Raw genomic sequence first — 18,058 nt, 5'->3', positions numbered from 1 at the left:
ATTAGAGTGATGCTTCGGAGATAACGAGCATCCCAGAATCATCCTCGGCTGATAAGTCTCATAAACGTTTCGAAATACTATCTCCTCCACTATAATTCGTAGACCCTTACTATCTCCGGGAGGGGACATCCGCGCTTGCAATTAGCTCGCCGCTTAGCAATGACGTCTTCCCTCCACCCTCCACAAACTGAATTCATTATTGGAATGTCGCCCGCTTTGATCACAATCGTATTCGTCCCCATCTTGTCTGAATCTCTCAGAACTCTCCCGCTGGAATAAGATAAGACGATTGTTCTTTACGGAGCATCGGCTCTCCGGAAAGGAAAAACAGAACCTCAAACCAGCCACTCACTCAGGAGGAAACTCTAACTCAGAGGTTCCCAAACTTTTTCTTCCGCGGAACCCTTTGCGGAACCCCTAGTGTTCCGTGGAACCCTTCCTCATTTTTAAAAAAATTCGAAGTCCTGTCAATTGCTCTTTCCTTTCAGCTATTAGAGGGAAGACCTTGTCGTTTGTTCCGGACCATACCCGAATGTTTATTGCTTGAGTCAATTCTTGCGTAAATTAGGAATGCTCATCTAGTGGGAACGTGCCTTGTGCAACGACCTTCGCAGTGTGCATTCGTTGCCGATCGATGCGCCAATTAGAACGATCCCCTCCGGGATTGAGGAAGACATTTGGAATCAGGAAAAGAAGTTCCCAACAGGGCTACGACACCTAGGGCCCGTATATGACCGTACATATTGAAGCGGCGCCCGTAGCGCCATCTTACGCTTCTATAAAAGCCCGTGCTAACTCGCAATAAAGCATCGTTGCTAACCCCACCTTCGTTATCTGAACGCTACAATATGGAAGCGAAACCTCGTCGCGGAACCCCGAGTTGCGCAAAAAGCAGCCCACGGAACACTGGGGATCCGCAAAGATTTTTTCACGGAGCCCCCGGAAAAGAGCGACGGAACCCCAAGGGTTCCGCGGAACCCAGTTTGGGAACCTCTGCTCTAACTTGTCGGTGGATTGTCGATCAATTATTGAGCTCCTGATCACGCAGAACACCTCACATTGACGCATTCGGCATTTTTCGCGATGGAGGTCTCCCATTAATATTGAAGAAGCTCACAGAATTCCATTTCTCCGGAGTCGGAATCCATTCTCGGATTCCAAGCTGCATCCTCGAAGAATGAATTCGGAGCAGCTACTCAGAAAGGAAAGCTAAGCTTGAGTTCGCACGGGAGTCGTTCCTCTTCCGCATCACTTGTCCATTACCTCAGGTGAATGCCGATCGAAATAAAGATTTAGATACTCAAGAGCGAAGGGAGGAAGCCTTCCGTTCCCAGGGTCGCAGTGTCCCATCTGGCGACTTCATTGAGCCACCGTAATCTTCACCCTCTTAGGTTCTCGGATACTCCTATCGACGAGATGGAGGCGACGATAGCCCTGTCAACTCGGTTTGAATCGTCGCGTGTCATGAGTCCATCGTGGAGGTGAAGCGCGATTATTCCAAAAGTACATTCCAATAGGGAGTGCTCGTAGCTCAAGTCGGGGGAAGGCAGCGGGCCGCCTGCTCTAAGCGCAAATACCGAGGTGCACCGAATAAGACTCCGGCATTCGGAGAGCCGCGGGCTTCTCCCCGGGCGTTAACGGAGTCCCAAGAGAGGATGGAGCCAGTTCCGGAGCAGGAGCTGGAACAGACCATCTCTCGGAAAGAGGAAATGAGATCAGACACTATATTTCAACTCCGCGCCTGAATCACACTTATGACCAGACAGGTTGTGGTACGAAGACTCATTGAGGGAGAAATACGAGATAAGCCTCCATTGTTATACGATTTATATATACTCGAAGGTTCCGAGATTCACCGGAGCCACCGAGCTCAGACGTATTACCCGGATAGCGTCGCGTCGTTCTGGATCTTCGCGAAGAAACCAGGGATTTTCGCTAAAAATTCATTTAGAACTCCTAGGGGCACTCAGCACGAGGCAATTCTCGGAAAATCCTTCCGAAGTTGTTTGCTCGCCAATTTCGCGGCTGCGGCCGGTGAGCGAGTTCTTGAAGATCATTCGCCCCGCTGTCCGAATGCGCCGGGCACATCTAGACTCGACGCTTGGACGCTCTGTTACACATAGATGCAACCCGGATCGTTCGTGAATTGAGATCGCGAAACAAAGACGCTGGGAATATCCGGAACAATCGTGAGTTTTGCAGGGAGTAGCGTGAAGTAGACCAAACCTCTCAATCGGTATGCATTGCCGCTCAAAACGACGGAGAGCTGACGCTCTCGATTAGCTCCGCGTCAGGCCCTCGGAAGGCTTGTTCAACATATGACTGCAAAAGTCATCGAATCTAGAGTGCATCATGCGGACCTGTACGCTGATGATACCACGAGTGTGCGAAATATTCTCACTCCACATAGCCATTGATGCTGGATGAGCTCTCGATCCTCGATGCTCCGAGTCCAAAACAAATGCGACGTCGTTTCAAACTTTCGCGTCTCACACAGCTGATATGCAGTGAGGACTGGATGTGGAAGTAGCGAGTTTCGAGCATCCTGCCTAGAGTCATTGATGTAAATCTCTCATGTTCAGATCTCCCAAACAGGGAAACCGAGTACACCGAACGTGACTGCTCGGCACTCAAAGTATTCGGTCTAGGTCGGAGTCTCTTCGCGATGCGCAGTCGAGCAAACGTAAACAAAGTACATCCATCGAGATTCTTCACGGCCGCGGCGGCAGGCTCAGCGCTGTAAAAACTCCCATAATTGTGCGCAAGAGGAACGAAGTCAACCGAACAGTCAAATCATGGAGAACTCCGAGGAGCTCGACACCGGCTCTGGGAGCTCTAGCTCAGCCAGTACGCCCCTGTTTGCAAGCAGTCGCCAGAGCACCCCTGATCTGCAAGGATTGGTGAGTGCTTACCGAGAAACATCCGGTGGCTTCAACCCTTTGGGGAGTGGATCCTCCGACGCTGCTGGCGTCCGGAAGGAGGGAGCGTCCTGGTATATCTCTATTCGGTGGGCTCTCTTTCATCCAAAGATCAATTACAGACGTCCGACAGCGAACGCTACAGCACCGCCTCAACTTCATCCGAATCGAGCTCCAGTTGTTCACCGGACCCGCGGCGATTTCTCCGATCGCCCCTCGCCAATGATTCCGCTTCACGAGCCGGTTAGCTTCGAAAATGAGATTTGCGAGACATCTCGTGTGGCATGATTCATTAGGAGTCATTTCGCCTATGGATTATTTTTGCTTGCTGAACGAAAACTCTGACCATCCCGAATCACGAATTCCAGATGAAGCGGACGACGCTGCGGCTCCCTCCGATCTCGAAGCTGCCGCACCAGCTTCCCCGGACGTGGACCTGGACACCGATGACACCTCCGAAGAGGATGTTCGGAACGCGTTCCGACCTCTTCGCCGTCGGAAACCGAGCGACAACGACCCCCGCTACGATGTTATTCCGAAATGTCCGAAACCCATGCATAAATGGAGTGCCTTGCTAGAATTCAATCGTTTCCAAACGTGTGGTAAAGCACGCACCTATCGGCGGAGATGCTACGGTAAGGACCTGGATTGAGAAATGCGACGACTGACTTTGCCCGTGTTCGTTCTCCGGGACAGCTCGTCTAAAGAGAGAGGCACAACGAGAGAGTCTCTCCCGAATAGCGCATTGATGGCAAGCCTTGAGCCATTGAATTCCAGGTAATTTACACATGGCTCAGAGACTCGAGCTGATGGCGAAATTGGAGGGTCATTGGGAATGCGTGAACTCACTGAATTTCAACGCCGAGGGGGATCTCTTAGTCTCGGGATCGGATGATCTCCAGTGTCAGCTTTGGGAGTGGCAGAGGTAGGCGAAGGGTAGCCCTGGAGCAAGCATGATTCGAAGAAACCTGCGATTTTCGATGTCGCAGTCACTTACGTTCAGTCAGTTCTAATCAGAGACAATCTTTCTCCTACTCTCTCTTGGCGCCGACAGCCAGAAGCTACTCACTTCGTTCTCATCGCGTCATCGGAGCAACGTCTTCCAATCGAAGTTCATGCCCCACAAGAACAATCAAACCATCATCACATCTTCTCATGACGGATCCATTAGAATACACCGTAAGTAGCGCGATGCCGGTCGATACTGTATGCTGGTCTATCAGGGGATGTTTATTCCTTCTGACGTCCGTCGGCTCGAGTTTCGAGCTTCATGAATCTGATTGATTTTCAGAGCTTGACGAAGCCGGAAGCCGGGGCGTCGATTCGCGCAAGATTGGCTTCCATCGAGGACCTGTACACAAAATAGCTATGCACCCCGCTCTACACGAGACAATCTTGACAGCTGGGGAAGACGGTTGCGTTTTGAATATAGACATCCGTCTCCCAAACCCAATCAACGTGGTCAGTTCCCATCTTCGCCGTGGGCGCCAAAGTGCCTTCTGTCGATGAAGAGAATGATGCGATGACACGATTCGAAACCCTAATCTGAATCTCCAGGTCACTGTGAGGAGCGCAGGCCAGCCTGTAGGCCTTTACAGCATCGCAATCAATCCTCTCCGCCCATCAGAATTCGTCACAGGCGGCAAGGATCAGTTCGTTCGCGTTTTTGATCGACGGAACGCAAAACCGGATGATTTTGTCCGAGAGCTCTGCCCAGATCATCTAGTGAGTACGCGGGTTTTCGAAGGAAAATCGAACTCTCGTGCATGTCTCATCGCTTTGTCCCATACTCTCGGGAGGATATTCAGAACGTGACGTGAGCTCCAATTGCAGATTCGTTGCGACGACGCGTCTTTGTCCGTGTCGGAAGCGGTATACAATTTCGACGGAACCGAGATTCTTGCCAGTTATTCAGACGAAGATATTTATTTGTTCGCGAATGACATCTCGACAATTGAGGCTAAGGGTACAGAAAACTCCTATCTCCACCAATATCAAGGACATCGAAACAACGACACCGGTGAGTGAAACCGAAACGACCCCGTGATTTCGATCTGCCCAAGATCCCTTATTCTAACTCGTAGACATCATCGATACGCCGATGGGCATATTTATCGTTGGTGTTCAGGCTTGCCCTGGATCCAGTGATAACTGATAGAGTGATGGCCGATAAAAACCCCGATCTCTCGAAAATTCCCTACGATTCTTGTTTCCAGTGAAAGGCGTGAATTATTTCGGACAGCGAAGCGAGTTCATCGTTTCGGGCTCAGATTGCGGACATATTTACATCTGGGACAAAGAATCGTCGCACATAGTCAATTTTCTCTTTGGTGACGAAGACGGTGCTCTGAATTGTGTCGAGCCCAATCCCACCGCTCCTTTCTTGGCAACCTCAGGTTTCGATCACAACGTGAAAATATGGGCTCCATCGGCCGAAGAAGAGCCTAGCCTACAGGAGGTTCGCGAGGTGAGCTCCCAGATCCGTCGAGGGTCGTCGCTCGAACCAGACCTTCATGTCTCCGAGAGTCGTCTTTTCGACAGAATTTTTCGATGGAATACTCGAGCGATATTCTCTCCCTCTACAGCACACCATACAGAATATGAGGCAGCGGCATCAAAATCTCATCCGCGATTATTGTGAGTACTACATCCGGCTGCGGAGACGTCAGATGAATGATTTCTAGGATATAAGGAATATCCAACACCTGGACTTCCGTGGAGAACGTGGACGATGGGACTAACGAAGTAGGATATGCATTCATTATCCGGAAGCCGGTCTTCTTTGTTCGGCCTTCCAATTAACTAATGTGATACTCCGGGGATCCTTCGAATGCAATCAGGATTCAGACGTCCCGATGTCCTCATCATCGATATTCATGCGCTCAAAATAGAGCTTTTCATAAGTCCGACATATTGAGTTCCCTCTCCTTTCGATTTCCGTGCTCCCGTCGCTTCGTGTTGTAACATGCGATGAGAAATTATGAGAACCTCTCGTGACGGGTCGGCTCGAGAGCAACTTGTGCTCAGGGTGCCTCGATCTTTGAAGCACGAATGCTCGGCGATGATCTCTACAGAGCTTCTCTCACTCCATTCTCGGAATGGCCTCCACACGTTTCGCACAGCGTGATTTTTGCGGGTTTGTGTCCACAGACATTATCGAACTATCCACCGGTACGAATGGCTCTTCGGGGACTGGGAAATTTTGAGGGAGTTCCCAGTTTCTCGGCAACGGGGGCTCATGAAGTATTGTCGTGTGATCCCATTGGTATCGTGTTTTCGAGAATCTCATCGCATGTAATATAGATGGGGGAGGAATTGAAATAAATGAAAATATCGGAAACGCGTGACTGTAGTCTTTTTGATCAGATAGTCAAATGGGGCATCATCGAAAAAGATAGTCAGAGACCTACGATTCGAACGGGGAAATTTCGAATGCGGTCCTTGCCGGTCACATTCCTCCGACGACTTGGAACAACTCATGCTGGCAATGACGACCGTCTTTCCTTGCGATTGACATTAGTACTCTTCGGTACAAATGAATTTTGTTTCCAGCTCCCCAACAAGGGACGATGTTCCTTTACATGATGAACCTCCTCCCGGCACCGAGCCACAGCTCCAATACCCCGCCGCGCTCGGATGATGCCTCGTCCGACGACGAGTCTGCTTCTCCTCTACAGCGATGCAGTACTTCATAGCTCAAGATTGGTCTGTGTTCCTCAGCTCAAAGTCTCCCGATTCTCATCACTCTAGATCGTCATTGGTGGAGAATCCCTGAAGAGCCATCGAGAGTCGGAACAGGGAGCGAAGTCGACTTCCCCCGACAAAACAATAAACCAAAATCGGCTCCAGACGATTGATTGACGGGGTACGCATCCGCCGAGATGCCATGGGATTCTCGCTGCAAGCGATGCTTTATCACTGGTGCGGTATGAATAAAATAAGTAAATAAAATAAAGTCTGCAAATCCGATGTCTGTTCATTCTGGCGTTGCCTGAGGAAAATGAGCTCCTAAACTTCTCTGCCTCTGAATTAGAAGCTTCTGTAATGGGCTGTCACATCGGACTAATTCATCTGACAGACAAGTTCCTCGGCTGACCTGCGCCTCAACTTCCCGAACCACGGAATCCCTTGGCTCCCACGAAAGCCGGAACTGAGCAATTCGGACCCCTCAATTGAAACCCTGTCGTATGGGTCCCGCTCCTTGATGATGACGTGTAGAAGGAGGAGCGGTCCCGCATTAGAGACAATGAAGTAATGACGGATGCGATTGACCAGCCCGTGAGGTCCCTTCTCCGAGTCCGGAATCGGAGCCGCTTCTCTTTCCCCCTCGTCATTCCCCACTGAACCCTCTCTGAATCGCTGCCTGTCTAGTCCATATCAAGAACCCCAGAAGACACCGCAATGCCTCCGGATCTCTCTAGCAGATCCCGCTGAATCTAAGACTCGATCGAAATGAGCAGGAATCTGAGCTGAATATTGAAGTTATTTATTTTCATTTGTTTTACTCGTTCATTACGCCTAGAAGTTGTATGTGTTTATGCTCTCAGTACCAATTTACCACTCTAATATATAGTCTCATCATCATTTTCAGCATTATCATATCAGTTTCTTCTTCGGTCGGTGATCATTGTTTCTCATTATTACCTTCAGCATGACCACTCTTACTAATATTATTATTAATAGTATCTTCATTATCATTATCATCGTGGTCGTCATTATTCTCAATCATCAAAAGGTGTGTATTTGTGTGACTTCTCTTCGTGAAGCAGCGGAGCATCTCGGTAGTTGGCGGTTCTCGAAAATGAATCTCGCCGAAATGTGTGAGTTGCTTCGAAGAAGAAGAAAAACAGGAGGGGAAGATTGAATATTTCTTTCGTCATCGTCGTCAATGAAAACATTTATATGACATCTAGATGAACGATCTAAACCTCTATCCACCTTATCAAGTCATACATCGATAGACAGAATGGATCGACCGAGCAATCGATTCAAAATGCCCCGTGCGGAGCTCGAGCACGCCGGCTTCTTCTCTCGCACACCGACATCTCGGAAGTAACTTCATGCTGTTGAAATAGCTCAAAAGTTCCTCATGTAAGGAACGATCGAAAAATGGGACATGGGCAGCCTGACTCGTGGATTGATTCATATATCGACCGACAGATCGACGGATAGTCATTCGGAGGCGAGCTGACTTCATCTGAGCGAGCATCGCTCACATCTTAAGATGTCAGCTCACTTTACGCAGTGACGGATTATTCGACCATAGTGAGGCAGTTGTTCCATACGATGGTAGACCCGCGTCTCGATTCTCAGGGTATAGAGAGAAAGTGTGAAAAAGTGGCGCACTACCAAGTGATCTGGACATCAGATGCCGGGCGAAAAGGACACATGGAAACTCGAAGCCTCGTGTCGGCCCAAACTCTCCGAAATGCACCACTATATATCAAACAAGCTTGTTTCCTCACGGTAACCGTTCGCTTCAAGTTCGCTCGCATTCATGTTCGCAGCCTAGTTTAAACCATCTCGACAATCATATAATTATTACAATAAGTATAAGAATAATGGTAGTATTGGTGGAAGTTGTGGTAGTAAACGTCGTGGTAATATTTTACATAGCTCCTCCTGATTTCGAGCCGACTAACTTGGAACGAACCGAGACTTGCGAGTTTGAGGGAGCAGCAGAACGCGCACGAGGCCTCCAAGAAGCCGAGCTCCAACTTCGCCGCTCGTCAGAGGAGTTAGTTATTCGTTCCTTCTCAACGCAGCTACTGCCATCGACGTCGTTCTCTCTCTGTGACGGTTCTTATTCAACGAGAAATTACGAAAACGGCAGCGTCCATGTCTCCTCGAAGCAAACTTCATGTCTCTGGGTCGAACACGAATAAAATCCTCTTCGTGTCGAACGGCTCTGTGATACCCAACTTGCCAAACTGTCGTTTCTCTCCGTTGCGTCCGATTCGGTGGATCGACGATGGTGAGAACCTCGAAGGGCTCAACCGATCGTCAAGCTGGGTCAATGTGTGATTTCCCAGATCCAGCCACTGATTGAACTACCCACTGTCGTCCCGTCGATATCCTCAATCTGCTTCTCCTGCGATGCACATGCTGCCATGTCTTCAGTGGCATGGTCTTGCTACTTTTCTGATGTATGCAACTCCCGGGCAATCTGGAAGATAGCGGACAGATTCGGTTACATGTCTTTCCTAGAGATTCTCATGGTCATTCAGGCATTATTGGTAGACTGATGGATGATCGATGGACCATTTGAAAATTTCACGATGAATTTTAACGGATAATCACCTTCAGCGAATCAAATGGGTAGCAGCCAGCGCCAACCGTCAGCAGTGAAGCCCCTCGAAGCTTGTTCCGTGCCGGAATATACTCTGCTAATGGCGACCTCGAAGTTCGTGAACCATGTTGCAAGTCCCGGTCAGTTTGGCGACTCGCCCGAACCGAATAAGTGGATTCATTCTCAAGTATTCCACTGACTGTGAGCTCTCCGATTACCGTTCGGCTAATCTATCGAAACCACTGGCTGCTCAGTTCCGATATAGGTATATGATCTGAATCAGTTGTTGATCGTCACTCCAAGAGAACTGAACCTCGTATCGATGGGGAGACAGACTTTCCCACACGTCAGTGCGAGACTCGTACAAGATCGAGTCAACGCGGAAATTCTGGGAGGGGAGGACTCCGAAGAGTTCGTTCCCGGTAGATTCAAAACACAAATTCGATGTTTGTTTGGAACTTTTGTAAAATGTTGTATTTGTTTTTTTGTTGAGTTTCTTGGTTTCGCTCCCTGTTGAATTAGCTTACCACGAGCAGTATTCGAATTCATTTGATCATGCTCAACGCACGCGGATAGAAGGAGAAATTGGTTCGTTTAGATCTTCACTTTTTTTTGGTGATTTTCTTTTAGATCGCCAGCGTCGTCGGGGCCGGCGACGCCGACGTCGGTGTCAACTACTTTAGGGGACGACGACGGAGCACATCGGATCTCGTTCTCCCAGCATCTTTTTCGTGCAATTCTCTCCCGATGTACGACCGACTGAATGGCTCACTCATTCAACCGAGCTTATATGACAGAGCATCTGTCTTTGAGGTTCAAACTTCGGCCAATTCATCGGCGTTGGCTCACCGCAAAAGAGCAAGCGGGCGCCCGAGCGAGCGAGCGACCCAGCCAGTCGTCCAGGGGGCGTCGGATTCGCCGACAACCATACGGGGTCAACGCGACACCATCTCTGTAGGTTGGATTAAGGATAAAACGCCTATTGAACGTGTTACTGAACAGCTGTTATTTCTCAGAAGACGGTAACGATGACTGACCGACCAAGCGACCGATTAGGCAACCGAGCTAGCTAGCGAGCGAGCGGGTGGGCGGCGTCAACTCGTTCGTTCGTTCGTCCGTTCATTCGTTCGTTCGTTCAATCGACGGAACGACTGACCACCAGAACAAGAAGTAGAAGAGGGAAGAGCAGTTGAAGGAGGAGTTAGAAGACGACGACTACGGCGACGACGATGATTCGTAGCGATCGATACGTTGCTGAAGACGACGGCTACGACGACGACGAAGAGAAGCGGACTCTCCGTGAGGACTAACTCTCAGCCCACCGCTGCTATCCAAAGTCCTTCCCTAATCAATGCACTGCTGCGATCATGAGTCGACCGGCATTGCCGCAACTGGGTGGTAGATTGATTGATTGAATGAATGCCATTCGATTTGCGAAAGAGAAGCAAACTCACGAAGCCGAACTTCCGTTCACTGAGGGAAAGGTGCTTGGCTGTACTTGCGCGACCTCCAGGACAACTCAATGATGTGAGTAACCGGATGACTTTCCGGCGTACCGTTGGCTTTGCCCACCAGCCGAAGGGTTGGGGTTCTGACGAGCGACGGAAGGTTGTCCGCTTTGACTCATCATCGGCTGACCGTACTGCTGCTGAGCCCGTTGGTTCGACCCGAAGAGTCCGCTGGAAGCGGCGCCGAAGGCTCCGGCTCCGCCCGGCTGTTTCGCGGGCACACCGCCGAGCGAACCCATCGTTCCGGCGGTCGAACGGTTCGCAGCAGCTGCAGCGACAACAGCTGCCTGTCCGCCCTGCTGAGGTGCCTGAGAGTGGGCGTACGGAGGCGGCGTGCTCTGTTCGTAAGGCGGCTGCTGAGCGTCCTTGACGGCGTACCGGGACGCCGCCGTTGCGGCCGCTGTGGCGGGAGCGTGTCCGGCCGCTGCGTAAATTCCGGTCGAGAACGTCTGTTGCATGTTGGGTGGTGGGTAATGAGGCATCTGGTGATGGTATCCTTGTTGCGTGGCTCCAAAAGGTCCGGTTTGCGTAGTGAAAAAGTTCCGGAAGTGGTTCTGCTGGGTTTGTTGCTGATAACGGAACATATCCTGCGGGAAGTAGGTGTACTGGTGATCGTTCGACGCCCCGGTGCCTGCAGGTGCCTGACTATTCGTCATGTGTTGGTGTCCAGGTGCAGGTGGGGGGTTCTGGAACGACGTGGTGTACATCTGCGCAGCGCCGGCGTGAGGCTGGGCGAAAGCGCGCAGATGGTGTTGACTCGGGTCGATGGGGCTCTGCGAGAGTGATCCGTAACCGGTCGCCAACGGATGGTGGCGCTGAACAGCTGCCGCGGGCGCAGTGTGGTACTTCTGTTGCTGCTGCTGCTGCTGCTGTTGTTGTTGCTGCTGCTGTTGCTGCGGAGTCTGCTGTTGCTGTTGCTGCTGTTGTTGCTGTTGCTGCTGTTGCTGCTGCTGCTGCTGTTGTTGGTGTTGTTGCTGCATCAGCTGGAACAGGTGTTGCGGCCCGAGAGAAACCGCCTGTTTGCTCGACTGCTGTTGAGAATTAGCGTAAGCTTGTTGCAGACTCGACACCATATGCTGCGCGGAAGTGCTCAAATCCTGCTGCGTCACGGCCTGAGCAGCTGATTGTCCTACTTGCATCGGACTCGAAGAGGTTTCCTTTTCCATGGTTTGGAAGAAGGAAATCTGAGCTTGCTGACTCTGAGCCGCGGAGTGCTGTTGCTGCTGCTGCTGTTGGGCAGCGCTCTGCTGAGCAACTTGGGACATCTGTTGCACATTAGCCGCGGACGTCGGAACGCCGCTCGCTTGGCTTGACTGGCTCTGCGCCGGATGGCTGGACGTCGTCTGATCGGTCTCCCAGACTTTCTTGACAGCCTGGATCTTGAAGTTAAGATCTTCGCTTTCTCCCAGCGTGCCGAACTCGATACCCGGCGAAACCTCAGAATCTCCCCAGGCGCCTTCCTTCTTCAACGAGCTACTCGATCCGATTTCCTTCTTCTGAGGGGGTGTCGAGCTAGAGGTCACGCCGGCAACCTTCTGTCCACCTGCGCTTTGCTGGCCGACGGACGAAAGTTGCTGAGCCTGCTGCTGCTGCTGTTGATCTTTCTTCAGAGAGGTCAGACCACCGACACTGGTCGCGGAACCTGGCGAGGTGCCGGACGCGGAGCCGTTGTCTGACTTCTTCGAGTCCTGCGGCACTTTCTTGTCCTTGGACGTCAGAGCGGACTTGTTCTCCTGCTTCTTGCTGTCCTGCGGCTGTTGACCGTTCTTGGAAGTCTCCCGACGCTCGTCTCTGCGGGTGTCTTTCCGATCGTTCGGGCCACCGTTCCTCTGTTGTCTACCGCTACCGCCGGCGAGCGGTTTATCTCGCGAATCTCTTGTTCCTTGTGAGCGTCCTCCGAATTTCTTGTCGTCGTCGTCTTCGTCATGATCGTCGTAACGCTTGAATCGAGCGGGCGGCGTATCGTCTTTCTGGTTTCGATCTTGCGGGGAAAGTTGGGTCAGAGACGGGCCGTGACGACTCGACGCGGGCCCACCTCTGCCGCCGGCGCCGCTGCCACCCCCGCCGCGACCTCCTCTCGAGGACATATCTTTCGAAGGATATCCACTTGGTCCTTTCTGGCCAACAGGGGCGCCCCTATTCTCACCGAACGGCCTCCCGGACCCTCGCATCGGGGCAGCGCTTCCGGTGCCATTCCCTCCGCCACCACCACGACCGCCTCCTCGACCTCTTCGTGAAGGCTCACCACGAGGCGAAAATCCTCGTTGTTCCTCGTCGTTGGAGGCAACGCCGTCGCTGTTGTCCTGCAGTTTCTTGCTCGAGGTTCCGCGGCTGGCCTGCGAGCCTGAGGAACCCTTGAGGGAATCCGAAGACACCGATTTATGGCTCATCCGTGTAGCCATCTCGTCGGCGCCTTTATCGATGCCTTCGTCGTCCTTCTGCTTAGAACCCGCTGAGCCGTCTGAAATTCAAGAGGGAAATGTGTCACTCCGGTTTTTCGGGGGGCAGCTCTCTCGCAAAAGCATCCGGCACGAAATCTTTCACGATGATGATGGATCATGATTTATGATTCCTTGGTTTGGATTTTGTCCGTTCCGAAATCTATATTTCAGCACGAGTGAAATGCCGTAGGGATGAATGTTTCCCGACGGTCGGAACTCACCTTTTTTGAGCGACGTGAGATTTCGCTTAGGCTCGATGTCCGCTACGTTCGTCAAAGTCAACGGGGGTCCCGCGTGCATGTTGTTCTTCAATCTCGGAGGCGGATCGAACAAGCCGCCCTGATCTTGCCACGCAGATGGTTCACGCTTGTCGGGTTGTTGCCACAGGCAATCCGATTGCTGCTGCTGCTGCTGCTGTGACGACTGCTGCGGGCTTGGGCTCTTCTCGTCGTGCAGACTTCGCTGCTTGTTCTCCTTGTTCATTTGCCACACGCTCTCCTGCTGGCTTCCCATCAAAGAACAGTTGTTGTCCTGATTGGAAGCGGCGTTGTTATTGTTGCTGTTGTTGTTTGTGTTAGAAGAGCTACTGTCGGAGCGACTGCGATTATTCCCACTGGATCCGGAGGCTCCATTGTTACTCCAACGGCTACTGTCCTGGGCAAGTTGCATCTTGGCAAAGCGAGGTGGAAGCTGCTTCTCTACTCGGCCACGACTTCCCGAACTTAGCTGTTGCTGGGAATTGTTGTCTTTCCGACTGTTGCCACTGTTATTGTTCAGGTTGCCGCCTCGGTCACTTGATTGGTACTGGTCAACATGAGATTGAACGTCGTCCCGTTCAGAAAGTTTCCGTTCAGAATCCCTACGCATCATACGAGCTCTTTCTACACATTCATTCATTTCGTTTTTAGTTTTCTGCTGCTTGTTCCGCCATACACTGTTGCCTGAATCCCCCTGTCGGTCCTGGGAGTCCTCGTCGAACACGCATTGCTGCATGGGTCCGCGACTTCGGTTGTCTCGACCACCGTCCTTTAAACGGCTGTGACGTCCCTCTCTCCAGCCATCGTCCCTGTCCTGCTGGCCCGATGGGGTCCACAGCTGTTTCTGGCTCGGTTGATCGCGGGAGCAATTCAGAGGAGATTCGCGATCTCGCCCCGATCGGCCGCCGCCGCCACAGCGCGGTTCTTCGTCGTCCTCGTCTTCGGAAAAACACAATTTCGCATTGTAGTCAATGTCGCCTTTAGCGGTGGACCAATCGGTTTCGTTATCCTTGAGTATCCGGTCGAAGCCTTCGAGTTGCTGGTCAGAGATGATAGCGGAGTGTTTGAGCACCGATTTCGAGTGCTGATCAGGTCCTAGGCGGGGATCGTCCCTCTGGAATGCTCTGCCCCCGCCGCCGGGTCGCGGGCCTCCCATTCCTCCGCCGCCACGTCCATCACCACGGTCCTGTCGCTCGGCGTGTCCAGGCCGTTCTTCACGTTCCCCGCGTGAGAACAGAGGCTGCGACAGAAACATCAATTAATCGACGGCGTCCATTCCATGAATTGAATATTTACAATTCATTAAATAAAGAATAATGTGCGATATCCCCTATCCACTATCGATCATGCATGCGCATTCATGGACAATTCTCAAAAGAGCATCGTTTGGTTGCCGTGTTTATATAATAATAAAAACTAATAATTTAAAATAATTCTTGTGATAATGATAATGATTATTTAATATAACTCTTGATTATAAATAATAATCCCAATTATGATTATTATCATCCTCAATCGTTCGGTTAACCTTGAAGCGTGAGTCTAGAGCTCCGGGGAGGTAATTATTCACTTACCGCTGTACCGTTGGTCAAAGGTGATTGGCGCTCCCTAGGTCCGAGTCCTTTCGAGATACTGGGTGGATAGCCCATCCCGAGAGGATCATTGGGCGACGAACCCAGAGGAGACAGAGGCCTCGGTTTGAGGAGGCCGTTGACGCCACTGCCAGCGTTCGCTTGCGGGCTTCCTCCGGATAGTTGGGCACTTACACCAGCACTGCCTTTGCTCCAGTTTGACTCGACGGGTCGTAGAGCCAAGCCTGGACCGTATTGGTTGGCAACGTGGCCGTCCCGGTCCGCACTGTTGAGTGATCCACCAGCCGGTTTGCCCTCGGGTTCGTTTTTGAGCGTGGGAAACTCTCCGGGGTAGAAAGGCAGCTGAGGGCCGCCACCCGGACCTCCATGACCTCCATTCTGCTGACCGTGACTCTGACCAGTGGCGACACTGCTCCACGTCTTGTTCCCACCAGCACCACCCCCGCTCTGGCAACCGGCTTTCCCTGGCTGTCCATTCTCGCCGACAGCTGAGCGGTTCTCCTGGTGCGCGATTGGTGGATCCGATGACTGTAGATTGCTGCTGGTGCTGCTGTTGTTGGTGTTGTTGTTCCCGTTTCCCGCTCCGTTTCCCCCAGACCCCGTTGATGATGCTCCCGGTTGAGAAGTCTTCGCAACTCCCCATCCTTGTCCTCCTGTAGGTACCAATGTTACATTCGGATTGTTACCTGAAATCGTCGAGGTGTTCGTTAAGGTCGAGAGATCAGATCTAGAGATTTTCCATCGAATAGACTGCGCAACGAGACAAAAGCGGACAGGCACACATCGTACCTAGGTTTTCACTTTTCAGACTGGGCAACAGAGCCGGCGGAGGCATACGCCTGCCGACCTGCACCTTTCCAAGCGACTGGAGTCCATGTTTTGAAGCGCCAATTGCCGAGGACTTCGGGCCTTCGAGGGATTTGCCCTGGAAACGCAAAAGACGGTCAATTGAATATTCGAAGAGCTAATTGATGATATCGAGGCCTGATGAGTGACGTTGGTTTCCGGAGGGAGAATCTCAGATCTTCGTCGGAGCTTCAGGAGGGTGATACATACAATGTCATATGTGTATGTTTTTCATCCTATCCTATATGGAGAATATTTTTCAACCTACCTTGTAGATATTATTGATGTCTATGGTGGCATAGGTCTTCTTGTTCTTGGATTCCCCCTTGTGTACTAGCCCTGCAGCTGCAGACATAATCGGAGTACATCGAAAATTTACCACAGCCTCTCCGGGGGACAATCGCTCCCTGAAACGAATAGAGCGGTCATTTGAATTCAACCTTAGAGGTCGGAGAAGGAAAAACTCCCGATCTTTATGGAATTATCTTCTCGAGCGCTGCTGGAGTTTCGAAGAACATTTTCGGTATTCGATTGCAGAGCATGGCTGATGGAATCTCATGAGGTAAGCGGACGAAGTTCAGAAAATGAGCGGAGGAAGCGAACTAGCGAGTGGAAGCCGACTGATGTCGCCCTTAACCAGACGAATATTCTAGCTTGCTTGGAACGAACTCAAGCTGCGACAGTGGTGACGACGACGATGACCAGAAAGTCTGGCACCGCGCCATCGCAGAACACCCGCTACCGAATCGTGAAGCGAAGACATTCCGTTCTGGATCGATCTTCGAACAATCGGCGCGAAGATCGTTGCCGTCGACCGTGCGGATCACGAGGACGATCCCCTCATTTCAAATCCGATCGAGTCGGGAGCCTGATCTCCTGGGTGCTGATTCTGAATTAGCCGGCCCCTCTTTTTTCTTGGAACTTCCCTCCGTGCCCGAATCCGTTCCTCCCTGGCCGTTATCTTCCGTCGGCTTCCCCGCGCGCACGATAACCATCCGAATGCCCGTGTTATTGATTCTCAACGCTCCACCACTTTTCCGTAACCTGCTGTAAGCGATCATATATCCCGGTTGGATGAGTATATGGATCGGCAACCACTTTATTCCCTCAATCATCTTCCAATCAAGTTCCAAAGTTCCCGCCGGCCACAAACGGCTAGGAGTGCGTAGAAAGAACGCGATGCTGGAGTGGATGGTAGCCGCTGACATCGCCGTCACAGTCACGCATCATAGTGCTCCAGAGCAGCAACATCGATAGCGGCACCGCAAGCGACAACATTGCTTGGAACGGCTCAATGACGAAGCCAACCAGTTCGTCGTTCCAGCTTGGATCGCCCGCCCGCCTGCCTGCCTGTCGCCTACCCGCCCGCCCGCCTGCCTGAGCGGCCGCCCGCCCGCCGGCCGGTCGGCCCGTTCGCCTGCCCAATCGGTTGGCCTGGCGGTGATTCGCTCATTCATTCGACCGTCGCTGTTACTGCCTCGGCTGGTAGCCGACCCTGGTAGCTGCATGGTGTCGCTCGCTGTGGCTTCCCTTCTGGTTAGCGCCACGGGCAACGGCCTCCTCCTCGACCGATGAGCGATCCAAGGAATGAATGGATGGATGGATCTCTTTTTATTGGTGAGAATTCAGGAAGAAATCGATGGATGGACGGACGGGATGACGGATAAACGTTGGTACAGGTTGTGGACTAGATTACCGGACGTCGGATCAGTCGTCGCCACCGCCTCCGAGGCGATTCCAATCCGGAGAGCTCGAATTCAGGAGTATGAAGAAAATATGAAACTCGATAGAGCTGCATTCAGAGCCGATAACAAAGAGAGCGGAACCAGGCGATGAACGGCATCCTCAGCAGCAACGTCACACGTTCGGCAGACGTTCGTTCTTACGGGACGTGGAAGGCATGCCCGTCGAAGCTTAGAGGAATCGCCGTCGCGCTGGTTGGAAAGTTCGCAGTAGTACGGTCTGGGCAGCGCGTAACGGGTCGGTGCGGCACCTCGACGCCGCCGACGACGACGACAATGGAATACGAATGGGTAGCCAGAGGGTTTGGCAAATGCGACAGCGCACATTTGTCCACGACGGCGACGCCGTCGGCGACGGATCAGTGACAGACAAATAAGCGAGCGAACAAGCCAGCCGAGTAACTAGCTGGCGCGAGCCACCGACCGGCCAACCAGTGAGCCATTCCCTGCCATTAGCCGGGCATC

General features: G+C 52.0%; 1 protein-coding gene across 1 annotated transcript; it reads left to right on the top strand.

The window, feature by feature from the left end:
* The first annotated feature begins 3,450 nt into the window (after positions 1–3,450).
* On the top strand, positions 3,451–5,602 carry LOC100903414 (DDB1- and CUL4-associated factor 8). Its single transcript, XM_029111446.1, has 8 exons — positions 3,451–3,553; positions 3,696–3,843; positions 3,973–4,097; positions 4,210–4,379; positions 4,476–4,655; positions 4,752–4,938; positions 5,135–5,385; positions 5,504–5,602. Exons 1-8 carry the CDS (start codon positions 3,472–3,474, stop codon positions 5,600–5,602), a joined length of 1,242 nt encoding a protein of 413 aa, XP_028967279.1. The 5' UTR covers positions 3,451–3,471.
* Positions 5,603–18,058: the final 12,456 nt, after the last annotated feature.

Source organism: Galendromus occidentalis, unplaced genomic scaffold (assembly GCF_000255335.2).
Source record: "Galendromus occidentalis unplaced genomic scaffold, Mocc_1.1 scf7180000077440, whole genome shotgun sequence".
Lineage (NCBI taxonomy): Eukaryota > Metazoa > Arthropoda > Arachnida > Mesostigmata > Phytoseiidae > Galendromus > Galendromus occidentalis.
The sequence above is the reverse complement of the archived record's forward strand: the minus strand, read 5'-3'. Positions and strand labels throughout refer to the sequence as shown.

Excerpts from the sequence above, each read along its gene's own strand:
- LOC100903414 (XM_029111446.1), top strand. The coding sequence starts at position 3,472 with ATGCATAAATGGAGTGCCTTGCTAGAATTCAATCGTTTCCAAACGTGT. Across the intron at positions 3,554-3,695 it reads CTATCGGCGGAGATGCTACG|GTAATTTACACATGGCTCAG; the intron begins GTAAGGACCTGG and ends ATTGAATTCCAG. Across the intron at positions 4,939-5,134 it reads ACATCGAAACAACGACACCG|TGAAAGGCGTGAATTATTTC; the intron begins GTGAGTGAAACC and ends TCTTGTTTCCAG.